Genomic DNA, 13284 nt, shown 5'->3' with positions numbered 1-13284 from the left:
AAACACTCAATAAATAATACCAGATTTCCTCTCTCATCTTTATCATTAGCACAAAGTGAAAAATATGAATAATGTTCTTTAAATATAAAAGATACTCCAGTGAATTTTCCTTACTCTGTATAGAAAAATAGGCAAGTGAGACATTAATTTTCAAAATAATCATGCTTATGCTGTGGAGTTATCACGAGGATTAATTGAAATAATGAGCCTTAAGTAGAGTTCTTTTGTGCAGAGCAAGCACTCAGTGACTGGAAGCTACTGCCTTTCTACTTGACTACAACCTCCAAGAACACCATTCAGTCTATCTTTTCGTGTTGTATCCTTGGCTAGCACAGGGCTCAGCACAGAGAAGGCATTTCTGTGTTTGCTCAAGAAGCTGCAGTAAGCAAGGAAAGAAACAATGCTTTATAAAAGATGGCACAGGTTGTAGGACAGTTGTTCTGTGGCCTTGAACTGACCCAATTCTCTCCTTTTACTTGCTCTTTGTTCTCAAGAATAACTGTAGCATGAGCTGGAAATGAAACATCCTGAGAGAAGGAGTGACTGGCTGAAATAGCCTGAGCTCTGGTCCCAACCCATCCCCTCACAGAAACAGGATGCCCTTCAGTGCTTTAGTCCAGCGTGTCACATGACCTCAGGGTATAAAACCCAGGTCCGGCTCCTTTCCAGGGTCCCTCAGCTGTGTTGCAAATCGGGCTTTGCACCACAGCTGAGATTCCGTCTGCCCTGGACAGCTTTTCTGAGCCTCGGGGACTATGTCCCATGATTCCTAGGCTTCTGTTGTTTCTTGCTGCCTGTCTGTAAGTAATAAACCTGCTCTGTGTAATTTGTTGCACATGAGTGTCTTCTGGCTCACTAGACTCAGACGAATTGGTAGCCAGCGCACAGTGAACTTACTTCACACAGGTTTTACAGTTCCACTTCGTTTGGAGTCTGGACCATGAATCTAAGCTCAATACTTCTCATAATTGTGAGCAGATTGCTACACACGTACTCACACAAATAGCCAGATTCACTTGCTTTGGTCATTAACACAGTTTATTATTGGCACACTTATCAGTAAAGCATACATAAAATACAGCTGTTTTTAACACACGGAGCCACTGTGTCTTTACATGTGTGGGGGAACATATTAATATGCAAATGGAAAAATTAGTTCTCTTATAAAGTTTCACATAAATACACTGGAGTTGCCCAAAAACGAAAAGTCCCCATAAAAGAACCAGGTGAGAGCTTTACAAAATATCATACAAGAAATATACTATAAAAAGAAAGGATGGTCAACTCAGGTACAATTTAAAAACACACAAAAGTTTCAGGTTTATTAAACTTCCCACAAAACCAATGGATTACATGGCTTGAAAATATTTGGATCAACAGCAACTTTACAAATGCATAAATTCTTAAGGGTCCAATTGTCTTTCTTTACTTAAAAATCTGCCCTGGTGTCTTTGATGAAAAAAATGACATTTCTTGTTTCAGCACTCGGGCTAAATTGAGTCGACTCAAGACTTAAGAACCAATTGACATCAGCTCGACCATAAATTACCTTGCTGGGCCCTCTCAGCTGTTGCCCAATGAAAGAAAACACAAAGAAAAAAAAAAAAGGTACGTTTAAATTACTTTCCAAAGCTGATTTTTTTGTCTTTTCTTTTTTTACTGAAACAAGAAACTCTCAGATGCAAGTCAAAAAGCAGAAAATATTTTACAATATTAAAAAGTCATCTGTAGTTAGGTTCGGCTTATTAATGAGATCCTGAGCACTGAGCATTTATGGACAATATGGCCTTCGTTTGATGCATAAAAAGGAAATTCAACACAAACACGTTGTTAAAACCGTGCCAGAAGATGCGCTAGAGTTTTCTCTCGTTTTAATTACAATCAGTGCCAGTATCTGTTTTACCTGTGAAGGCCTCCAAGGAAGGGTCATGGAAGCTTATTTGGAATAATCCTCTCAATTAGAAAAAAAGAAAGAAGAAAGAAAATCAGATCATTGTGGTTTAGAAATAGATATTTGCATGGAAAAGTTTTTATCTCTTCTGTTTCCTCTCCTGTAAGTAAAGATCTGCAATCGTAATGATCACCCACGGGCCTATTGACAGTGGATTCTGGTGCCGATAATCTTATTGGGAAGCCTGGGGTGGGGGGTTTTCTGATTTGGTCTCTTGAGTGGCGGGAGGTTTACTGTTCCACGGGCTGTTGTTCCCCAGCGCGGGTGAATTGTTGAAGTCCTCCTCGTCGTCCATGCCGTTGGCCGCATCATATTGCGTGTTTTCTAATCTAGTGATTAGCCTTTCGTCCTCGTCCCCAAACTCACCTCCCATCAGAGTTGGCTCTCCTACCACCATCACATCCTGTGAACAGCAGCTGACATTATTACAGGGAAACCTTGGGAGAGAGAAGCTCAGCTTAAAATAACAGTGGGAGGAGTCGGGGAATCTAGGACAGACACACTCGTGTACTGTACAACGGGGTCAAGTCTCAATGTCGGGGGCCGAGATGCATATTTGATTTCTACAGGAAATAAACATCGCCTCCTGATGTGTAACAACCACGCGAGTTTATGTCCTTAGTGCGCAGCCTGACACTGGAGAACGAGCAATGCTAGCAATCTGCAGAAATAAAAAAATGTATTTTTCAAAATTAAAAAAATCCATGCTTTCAACTTGCCGACATTGGGGACTTTTGAGAGGACTGTGGAACCTTCTGCTGGGCGCTTCTCAATACCTCAAAAAATCTTCCACTTTTATTTAGGGCCTGTGAGTGGCTTTGGAAACTAGCAGTGACCAGAGACACACATAAGGTGCAATTCTGCAATATTCACACAACTCATTCCAAACGGTATTTTCTCTGTCCCAGGGATGATATACATTTTAATTGAAGACAGAATCTCTCTTTTCTCTACTCAGCCAGGCCCTTTTATGCAGCCAATATCCTTGACATTCTGCTACTTAATTATGGTAATTAATTTAGGTAAAGTTTTTGATAAAAACAATGTTCACACTGATTTGACAATTTGCATAGCTAATTAAGTCATTAGCAAAAACCTGCTGATTGCCAACAAGCCCTGAATTTACCATCTGTTATTTCATGGTGCCTGTCACCTATCACCACACAGGCAACCCTGCCACCCATCTGGGCAGTAAAGAGAACCAGTCTGTCCAGCTGGTGCCATAAAAGGAAGATGAAGAACGCTAATTATAATTACATTGATGAAGCTGGTAGTCATCAGAGATGGAAGCGTGCAAGAAGAATCCATCTAATCACTCTTTTAAGTACAAATTGTCCTTCCATGCAAATAAGTAAGCCACCTACTGTAGCTGGGAGCATGGGGAGGCCACAGCTGGAGAGGCCCAGGGATGGGGAAGAAGAATGCACATCATGGGGCAGAGCTCCAGCTTCTTTGCTCAAAGGGGACCATATGGGGTTGATGAATGACCTTGGCATGGGACAGGACATCTGTCAGGTGGATTCTTCTGGGCAGGCTCTGAGCAATACTCCACTTAAAAGTGCAGTAACTTCAGGAAAGTGACCAACAACTGTGATCAGCCTCCACTGAGGCCAGAGAAAGTAGGGCTAGCCAGATGCTTTCGGAGATGAGAGGCTGGCGTTTCCAGTAGCAAGGCTAATTCAATAAAATGTTTCGACAACTGCGCAAAAATTCTTTTTACTAGAGCTTTGCCCAGGGAAGGTTTTCCTGGGGCAGTAGAATGGAATACTGCCTACCGTCGGGAGAAGGGCCAGTGGGATCTCTAAATCCCTTCTAGAATTTTCAAAGTGCCCATTGAACAAATCCCTTAGTTATCCCCTAGTCTTTTACAATGGAAAACCTTGTTTTATCTATTTCTGCTCCCCACCATTCTTGAGTTAGGGGAGATAATTAATAGGTTTCCAAACTATGTTTTCTGACTAATCATTCTTGTGAATAGATAAAAATGATTTTAAAAAGAAATGTCCCAAATGGAGTAAGTGACTAAAATGTGAGCTTGGTAAACCCAGCAATAAAAATGCCAGGGGATATTCAGCTCTGTGCTTCCAAGATTTATTTATTTATTATGCAATGAAGAACCAGGAATCACAGTGACATGGAAGGAGACTCATGAAGACTGTTAAGGTGAGATACAAAGTAGATACTGTCCTGACTGGCAGAAAGGATGACAGAATTTTAGATGGAATATGGCCACCGCAGAGACGTGAATGGTATTTGGTTAGCTGGGCAGCTGCAATGTTACCTGTTGGGGGGTGTTCAGGATAAAAGAGTGCCACTGAGTTATAGGCAATTAGGAGATGACACTTACGATCAAGAACAAAGGGAGATGGAAAAATAGGGCTAGGTTGTACAAAGCATGACATGAGGGTTAATCTCATTTCATGACTTGTGTCCAGCACACTTAAAGGGCTTGGAAAACACATGCATAAGGCATTGCAGGGCAGGAGAAGGATGTTAGAACCAACCACATGGGTCTGCATTAGTATCGTGACTCCAAAGTCATCGAGAGAGGATGGGAGAGTATGAGGAAGCATAATTTGAAAGAGGAGGAGGAAAATAAAAAGCAGCCAACTTAAGCATGATATTAAAAGAAAAGCTCCCAACACTCCAAATGCATTCATTGAATTAGAAAACAACAGTTATTCAAGGAAAGTACTATGAACATAATGGTTTGAATCGTTTCCAATGGAGCCGACAGGCTTGTCATCTGTTTGTTGAATCTTTGTTCTAGGAGCAACTGGAAAAGACGTTCAGGCATAGGTGTTTTTAAATGTACTAAATTTCAAAGGGACGTCACATATGGTTTACTAATTATATAAAAAAATCCCTAGCTAGATATGTAGTTATGTGTGTGAGAGAGAGAGAGCGTGTGTGTATGTGTATATGTGTGTGTGTGTACATAATTGACAAATGGCAAGTTAAGGGCTTCATATGCACATAGACAGTTAGGGCCACTTATAAATTTATGTGCACATTTCTATTGGTTCTTCTAAGCCTCTAGACTAGGACAGTGATTATCTGCTCTGGTAGTCTGGATTTGTTATTCTCACACAAAATAAATAAAGCATGATGCGCATTCTAGGCTGCCTCTACTTAGGGGTTGTTAGCAACATTTCCCCCCATTTTGTTAAAAATCCCCCCAACATTGGCAGTGAGAGTACATTTCCTTCCCATCTCTATCCTGTGTGTCCACGAGAGGCAACAGCAAGCCATCTGAGAGAGATCCATATGCCCTCAGCTCCCCACAAGGCCAACTTCTGCTCCTCGCTGGAAGCCCAGAGGTGCCACCAGCTCTCACCCACTTCACATCTTCTCACTAATCCCCCGTGCAAAGACCACCAACCTCTGAGGAGGACTGGAAGTGACTCCTTTCAGGGCCCCTCAATGCTTCTCCTTAAATTGGCCAGAAGGGGTCACTGCTGTTGAATGACACAGGTCTCCATCCCTCCCAGGGTTGAGGCTGCAGTTCGGGATCGCTCCTAGCCCCTGCTCATGGAGTGAGAAGCAGAATCCAAGGATTAAACCCTAGCCCTCGCCAGACACACACATCGCTGCCGCAGCAGCTACACAGACCACAGCTGTGGTCATAGTGGCACATGCCTTTGGACCAGACAGTGGATGCCTGCAGGTAGCATCTCCAGTTAACCAGTAGAATAGTGCTGATAACTCAGTAGACAGGGTTAAAAGATGTGGTCACCACAAGTCATCCAATGCTTATCATTTAATGTCTATTCAACTCCAGGACACATATGAATTTGTACATTTTCCTAATCTGGTTGTCCTTTCTCTCTGTGACATCTGACAATTTTACTTTATTAAAACATCTTTAACTGCATGGTGTGGAGATAGATAGTGTTGAAATTCAACTCTCACTTCCTAATGGTGCCTTGCTTTTAATCACACAAATCCAAAGGGTCTCAACATGTTAAAAACCCTCTGGATACAGGTAACCTCCAGTAAAATACAGTTGTTGATTTGGAAGACAGGAGCATAACAGAGTAGAGAAGCTATATTTTTTTCAAATGAAATTGAAATGATTCTGACTAGTCCATATGTGTCAAAATATATGACACGTAAGCTGCTACTCTCAACTTCTACAACCATGTCAGATATCACGAATGGATGGCCCACCAAACCCAGACTAGACCTTAGAATCCTCCTCAATACCATACTCTGAGGGCTGGCAGGAGAGAGAAAATGTCCTTGCCATCCCTAGATTAGACGGTGAGCTCTTCGATGACAGGGCTTTGTTGTTATTGTTTTTTCACCTTGGTATTGCTGCTACCTGGCACAGTGTGGGCACATAGTAGGAGCTCAGAAAACATCTGTTAAACTGATTGGGATTCTTGCAGCTACAGCGCCTTTAAGTAGCTATGTCACCGTTCCAGAATCCTCTGAGATGCACTTTTTCCTATTTGCTAGAGGAAACTAACGAATGTTACTGCATTTAACTCCAGGATTGGATAAATAAATGGGCTCCTGTGTACAGTTTTTCAGCTGATTTATCTAAATCAGGCCATTTTCTCTATTCAAAATTTCACCAGGAGTGGGTATAACTTGATACTTTTTTAATAAAGAGTCCCGAGTTTTCCTCTTTTAGCTTTTTCCCCCTGAGCTTCAGAGGTAATAGGTATAAAGCCTAGCTCACAAAGTGGAGGACCACCTGGAGACTATTTTCATTATTTGAAGACTGCAATTTGTAACTTTGTAAAATGTAACATGGTACCTTCCATTTTAGGCTGGTCATTCTCCCCATGACCCCTTCTTTCTAATGCAATGGGAATGAAAAGTATACCCCCTGTCTGTGGGAGACAGGAGAAGAGAAACAATGGCCCAAGGAATCCTCAGGGTACTGATGGGGTTAGTTTTGGCCAAAGAGAACTGACCAATGGAAAGTAGGTACAAGTGGGTGGGGGCAGATTTGAAATACACACTTGGAAGTAAGTGAGGAATCCCTGTGCAAAGGTCCACTCCCACATGGAAGCGATGGAACAGGATCAGAACAATAAGGGTAAGGATGAGAGCAAGAAGGGTGAGGGGGAAAAACGTGGGAAAGACGGAAAAGGTAAAATTGTACTAGTTGAGGGATGTAACAAGAAATAGGGCATCTTTGGAAAACAAAGTATCTAAAAGGTATCCACGAAGCACTAAGAAAATCTCAGGATTTGATTGATGGCCAAACACCTGGTGACAGGGTGGTATGACAGGGACAGCAGAGAAGGAACAGAAGCAGTTTAAAGGAGCTAAGGACTTAAAGGAGATAGTCTAATAAGGGGCTGGGGAGTTGGGAGGGATTTAGGCAGAAGGGACAGAATTCACGAAGAATGAATAAGAGATGAAGAGAGTTCCTGTACAGTTTTCACTATATGGGACTACCCTCAGCTGTCAGCTTTGGAATTCAAAGAAGTCCCCTTCCTAATGGCCTTTGTCAAGATCAAGAAATGAAAGAGAGGGCCAAGGGTTCGAGAGAGTTGAGACCAAACCAGAGGCTGATCCTCCCCCTTAACTAATGAAAAGCGCTAAGAGAGAGCTTCACTGAGCTGCATTTTTAGTGGCTGCCGGTTAATTACCTGAGTCTTAAAATAAGAGAGGACGCCCATGTTGGGGAAGGCCCAAATTACAATATGGGGCTGAGCCGCTGGGAGCTAGTTTCCAGTGGAGCACAGGGTCTCCAATGATGGTGCTGAGAGGCCCTAATATGCCACCAGGCATGCTGCTAAGTGATATTTTAATTAAACCTTAAGTGACATATCTCCTGTCTGTGACTCTGATGGCTTTTTAATTCAGGTCCCATTGCAGCACGACTCTTAATATTCCTTTCTAATTCCCAGTTTGCAGGCGAAGGTTTCCATGGCAGAGTTCCTCCCTCCCATCCCAACCTCTGTCCCTGTCTTTCCTCCCTCCCCCACCTCCAACCTGCCCAGGATTTTTTTTTTTTTTTCAGTGAAAAGAGACTTTAATTTGGGCCCTCTGAGTAGGAAGCAGGTGGTTAGGATTTTGGGCCTAAGAGGAAAGCGAGACTTACAGGTACCTGACTGGACAGACTCAGGTTTGCGGCCGTGGTCTTCTTCTTGCTGCCAGTGCTGTTTGCATTGTTCCCAGCGCTACTGTTGGAAGTGCTGCTGGTGGAATTTTTCCTTTTTCTCCGTTTGGTTGTTGGTTGCCTTGTGGGTTCTGCTGCAATATGGAAAAGGGAAGAAGGATCAGTTCTAGGGCAAAAGCAACAAGGCAATCATCAGTATGGTTCCTCTAAGGAAGCTGTCTTTGTGAACTTAAGAGTAGAATATTTAAACCATTTTCCATTTTTTATAGCTTTAGAAAGAATAAAAGGAGAAAACTGTAGATGTATTTTTAGCACAAAATATGTGACACTCTTTTCTTTGTATGTAGATCAAATAATTTTTATTTAATTGTTCTAATGATATGTATTCAATTTTGTAAAAATATTTTTTTCGGGGTGTAACTACAAGTACCACTTTCTTAATTGGATTTAAAATATTTTGCCATTAGAAAATTTGGGAAACTTTTTTCCTCTGGTGTATCTTCTCTTTAAAACAAAGAGAGGACTCCTGGGATCCCTAGGGTACCTCCAAGGTACAAGTGAAGTAGGAACTTTAGATAGCCAAATTCGTGAGCCAGTGTGCAACAGCAGCATCTACTGGTAAAATGTTGTATTGCAGCCTACCTCTATTATACCTTTATAGAATTCTCAAGTAAAGTCAGTTCCATCAGCTGTGGATATGGAGCTCAGGGATTCCCAAGTTCAGAAGGAATACCCATGGTTTGGGCCCTGCTGTCTAATGAATGCTATTAATTCCAAAATTGCTAGAAAAAAATATGTCTGAGTATATGGTATAGCCAGTATATTACTGAGGGGAAACTAGACCTCTTAAAGAAAGGCCTATTCAGAAATAGAGAAAAATATTTTGGACTTGAAGGATGGGGCAACATTTTAATGTAAATACAGAGACCCAAGGTAAAGTGTGGTAAGATAAATATTCTTTATTTATTTGTTTGTAACTTATAAGGTATAGAACATTATGCAATGCCTGTCACTATTCTTAATGTTTCCAATGCACTATTTTATATTTAAAAAATCCTATTAGTTAGGAACTATTATTTTAATCTTTGTTTCATAAATGAGAAAGTTTCAGAAGCCTTCTCCTGCCAGTTGAATAAGTTGGAAATGGCAAGTAAGAGCATCCTTTTTGCTAACTCTATTTTAGACCTGACTGTGATGGAGAGAAGGCAACTCAGGGCCACACTGGAACCAAATAAGAGGGCCTTGTAAAATTTTCTTAAAACGCCTATGCTGGCTGGGTGCCATGGCTCATGCTTATAATCCTAGCATTTTGGGAGGACGAGGCTAGTGGATTGTTTGAGCCCAGGAATTCGAGACCAACTTGGGCAACATGGTGAAACCCCATCTGCACAAAATACATACAAATTACCCAGGTGTGGTGATATGCACCAGGGGTCCCAGATACTCTTGAGGCTGAGGTGTGAGAATCACCTGAGCCTGAAGTTGAGGCTGCAGTAAGCTATGATTGTGCCACTGCAGTCCAGCCTAGGTGACAGAGCAAGACCATGTCTCAAAAACAAAGCAAAGCAAGACAAAATAAAACCAAAAAAATAAAAATAAAAAACACCTATGCTGCTTCTGCTGGACAATGGGAAGGATCTTCCTCTAAGGCTCATTTCAAAGACCATTTAGTCCAAAGAGTATCCCTGACTTCTGACTTTTGACTTCTACTTATCTACTATTTTTTTTATCGTTCGTAAATATTTTGTCTCTTATGCTTAAAGATTTTCATCAAATGGTCTATCATTTTCCTCCATTGAGTTCTGGGTGCTTGTTCTGAAGGATGAGAGGAACAGGATATAGAACTGTTCCAGGTCATGGAGTTGAATAAAGGGTTGAGGAGGACATTCTAAAGTCCAGCAGATACTCAGGCCCACTGCTGACAAGCATCTTCTTTCTTTGACCTTAAGAGTGTACATTTGGTACTTTTTAAATTTGTAATTTGACATGACATTGGGGCAAATGTACCTAAAATGCAAACTCTGGACTATTCCCATTAACAGTAGGTGGCTGTGGTAGTAAAATAATGGACTTTGGAGATATAAAAACCTTTTTGTGACACAGTCCTCTTTCATTTGTTAGCCATGAGACTGGCTGTGTCAAATTACTACCCTAAGTCTCAGAGCACACTATAGAAAATGGAGATAATATATTTAAAGTTATGGTAAGGATTCAATATTTTTGCATGTTTTATTCAGTGTTGTAACTCCCAGTGGCTAGAACCACGTCTGGACCCTAGTAAAACTCAATAAATAATTATTGAATGAATGAATTAATGAATAATATATTAATTATATACGCCTATGTTAGAAAATATAGGTGCTCAAAGCATTTGCTGAGTGGATTACTTTTTTTCTGTAAAGTCTTATTAGCATTGAAAGAAAAAATAAAGCCAATTTAAGCACATTTAATATATTTGAAAAATAATATTCCAAAAGTCTAAAATTCCCATAAGATGGGGATGTAACTATTCTACATAAAATAACACATTTTCTCAGCTTTCTAAATATGTACTTGATTAAATTTGCTATATTCATTTTATGTAAAACCCCTGGCCAATTACCAGCCGAAGGTGACCATTATATTTTGTGATTCAGAAAGCTATGTGCCTCGTGTTAATAATTACTCTTTATAAACATAATTTTTAGCAAAGGGATACGTTTTGCTTTTATGATCAATGAGGCTCAACACACGCCTGGGAGTGAAAGTGTATTAGATAGGAAGACAATTAATGATGACTTGAAGCGGTAATTTCAGAACCCCAGCAGGAGACTGTAGTATCTAAACTGCATTCTGGGGAAGTGAGGGAAATGGAATGGCTTATGTATTCTCTTCATGATCAGAACTTTTGATACAATATATCTTTAAAAATAGAGCAAACTTCATTTTTCCTTCATTCCTTTCTTCCTTCATTCCTCTGTTCTTTCTTCCTTCCTTCTTTCCATCCGTTTTTTTCTCCTTTCCTTCCTCCTTATCTTCCCTTTCTTCCTTCTTTTTCATAACTTCTACCATTCTTAAAAAAACAAAAAACCTAAAACATTAGGCTGTGAAAAGCCAGCAATCTGGCTCAGTGGAAGAACCACTAGCTTGGGAGACAGGGACCCCTGGCTCTGATCTCAACTTTGCCAGTGACCTTCTTGATGACCTTGAACACGTCATTTTACCTCTCTGAGTTGCAGGTCCTAATCTGGTAAGCAAGGAGACTGTAGATAATTCTTAAGGATGTTCGCATGTCACAAATTCATTGTCTCTATGTCCACAACCATGGTCAGAATATCCCTGATAAGCTACTTGTCCTGTTACATTCATGATCACCTTCCTCCTTTTCACACCACTTCATCCCTGGAAGACACCTCTGAAAACGAATTGAGAGAGAGAGCGAAGAATGAGGGTGTACCTGGCGGAGCCACCATCCGCTGCCATTTCTGAAACAAGCAGGTCTTCAGGCAGTCTCGGGGACTGAGGTTGTAAGTTTTATGTCTCGACATCAGTTCCTGCATTGGCTCCAATATTACACACAACTGCAAGAAGTTCAAAGACATTGGCATTTCACTACTTTATAATACTAATTACAATAGATAATGTTAACAGCTGGAATCAAGTAGACAGCTTTGAGGATACTTTTATTTTCCTGGTTTTGATTTTCTTTACATAAATGTGAGGAAAAATATATATTACAAAAACTTGACTATATTTACTTAATTATCATTTATAATATGATATTACAGCTGAATGTGATTCACACACACACACACACCTGTACAGACAATGGGGTGGATATATGTAGCTCTATTCTGAATTCAAATAACTCTCTCTAGTTAAAAAAAACAAAACAAAACAAAAACGAACAAACAAACAAAAAAACCCTCTTTCAGCATGCTTCGATTTCTACTCTGGTTTCTGTTCTTGTTTGTATAAGCACACGCTGTGAGTTACAATGCTAGTTTATGCAGATTGGTAGTGAAATTCATCTTTTAAACTGGAAAACAGAGTGGAAACTACAGGCACTTTTTGATCTTAACTCTTAGAAAGGTGGATGGTGAATGCTATTTTATTTTTATTCATGTACTCATCTGTATTTTATACATGATGATACTGTAATAACATATGTCAACATTCAATGTGGGAGGATTTTTTTTGTGGTTCTGCATACAGCCACCTTGTTCCTTCCTTTGGTTAGATTTTTTTCAGCCTTACTTTGGTCTAAGACGTCTGATGACAAAGATTAATGAGGAAAACAAGAAGATAAAACCATTTAGGATTGCCTTGGACTTTTCTGAATTCCTTCTCAACTGGAAGCTTATCAGAATACCACTGCATTGACAGTACTATACCTATGAGGACAGAGACCACAATTTGGAATTGTACATTGATCACTATTGCAATTACAATGATATAAATATTGGCCATGCACCTTCTTCTGTGAAAGAGCATCACCTTATTATGAAAGACAGATGTGCAGTCTTCAGCGTCATCAGCCTACCTTCCTTATTAGCCTCTCTTCTTATGCCATCCCTCATCTTGAGCATGTCCCTAGAGGCCACTCTGCTTTTGGTCCTCCGAGCTCTCTCTACCTGGAATTCTTCTCTCTCCTCCTCTTGGAGAATACTCACTCATCCTTGAAGACATAGTTACTTCTTCTGTTAAGCCTTCCTCCCAGATGTGCACCTCTCCCCACACAGGCTGAGCTAGGTGCCTGTCTTCAGTTCTCCACAGCACCCAGCTCCTTCTGCTGTATGGACTCACTCATTCATGCTATGAAACCATCTGCTTCTAAGTCTGCCTTTACCACTAGGCCATGAATTCTTCGAAGGCTGACACTACGCCTTTTATCTCTGTGTTCCTAGTTTAACTCAAATGAGTAGATGCATTTAAAGAGTGATTCTTAGAAAGTCTGGAGGATCTTCCTATGCCGATGTTTCTCGAAGTGTGGTCTAAGGAACTTTTCCATCAGAATCAAATGGGCTGACTGTTAAAAATTCAGATTTCGGGGCTATGCCACTTCTGTTTCACTGGGTCTTGAGGTGGGGTTCCAATTCTACATACTCCTGTTGGGGCTCAGAAAACGATACCCCCGAGTGAAGGTCTCTGTATAAAGCAAAGTTTGTCTTTTACTTTCTCCTGCCCTACTGTCTCCTGCCCCTTATTCTCCCCCATAGCAAGCCATATAAACTAGAATGCCTCTTCCCCAAGGAAGGTCATAGAAACCAGA

The 13284-nt window shown here is 40.7% G+C and overlaps 1 protein-coding gene across 9 annotated transcripts in view; it reads right to left on the bottom strand.

Moving 5' to 3' along the window:
- Positions 1 to 1020: 1020 nt before the first annotated feature.
- The window catches only part of LDB2 (LIM domain binding 2), a 403225-nt gene continuing 390961 nt past the window's right edge, over positions 1021 to 13284 (bottom strand). Inside the window, exons 6-9 of one of the 9 annotated variants that reach the window (XM_023206959.2) lie at positions 11470 to 11593; positions 8016 to 8167; positions 5334 to 5476; positions 1021 to 2612 (exon numbers count right to left, since the gene is read on the bottom strand). In XM_023206959.2, coding sequence (XP_023062727.1) covers positions 5372 to 5476; positions 8016 to 8167; positions 11470 to 11593 — 381 coding nt within the window. In that variant the 3' untranslated portion in view covers positions 1021 to 2612; positions 5334 to 5371. The remainder of the gene's footprint in view (positions 2613 to 5333; positions 5477 to 8015; positions 8168 to 11469; positions 11594 to 13284) is intronic. The other 8 variants (XM_023206962.2, XM_023206961.2, XM_023206958.3 and 5 more) reach the window with 8 other exon arrangements.

Source organism: Piliocolobus tephrosceles, chromosome 3 (assembly GCF_002776525.5).
Source record: "Piliocolobus tephrosceles isolate RC106 chromosome 3, ASM277652v3, whole genome shotgun sequence".
Lineage (NCBI taxonomy): Eukaryota > Metazoa > Chordata > Mammalia > Primates > Cercopithecidae > Piliocolobus > Piliocolobus tephrosceles.
Note: the sequence above shows the minus strand (reverse complement) of the source record. Positions and strands in the feature narration are given on the sequence as shown.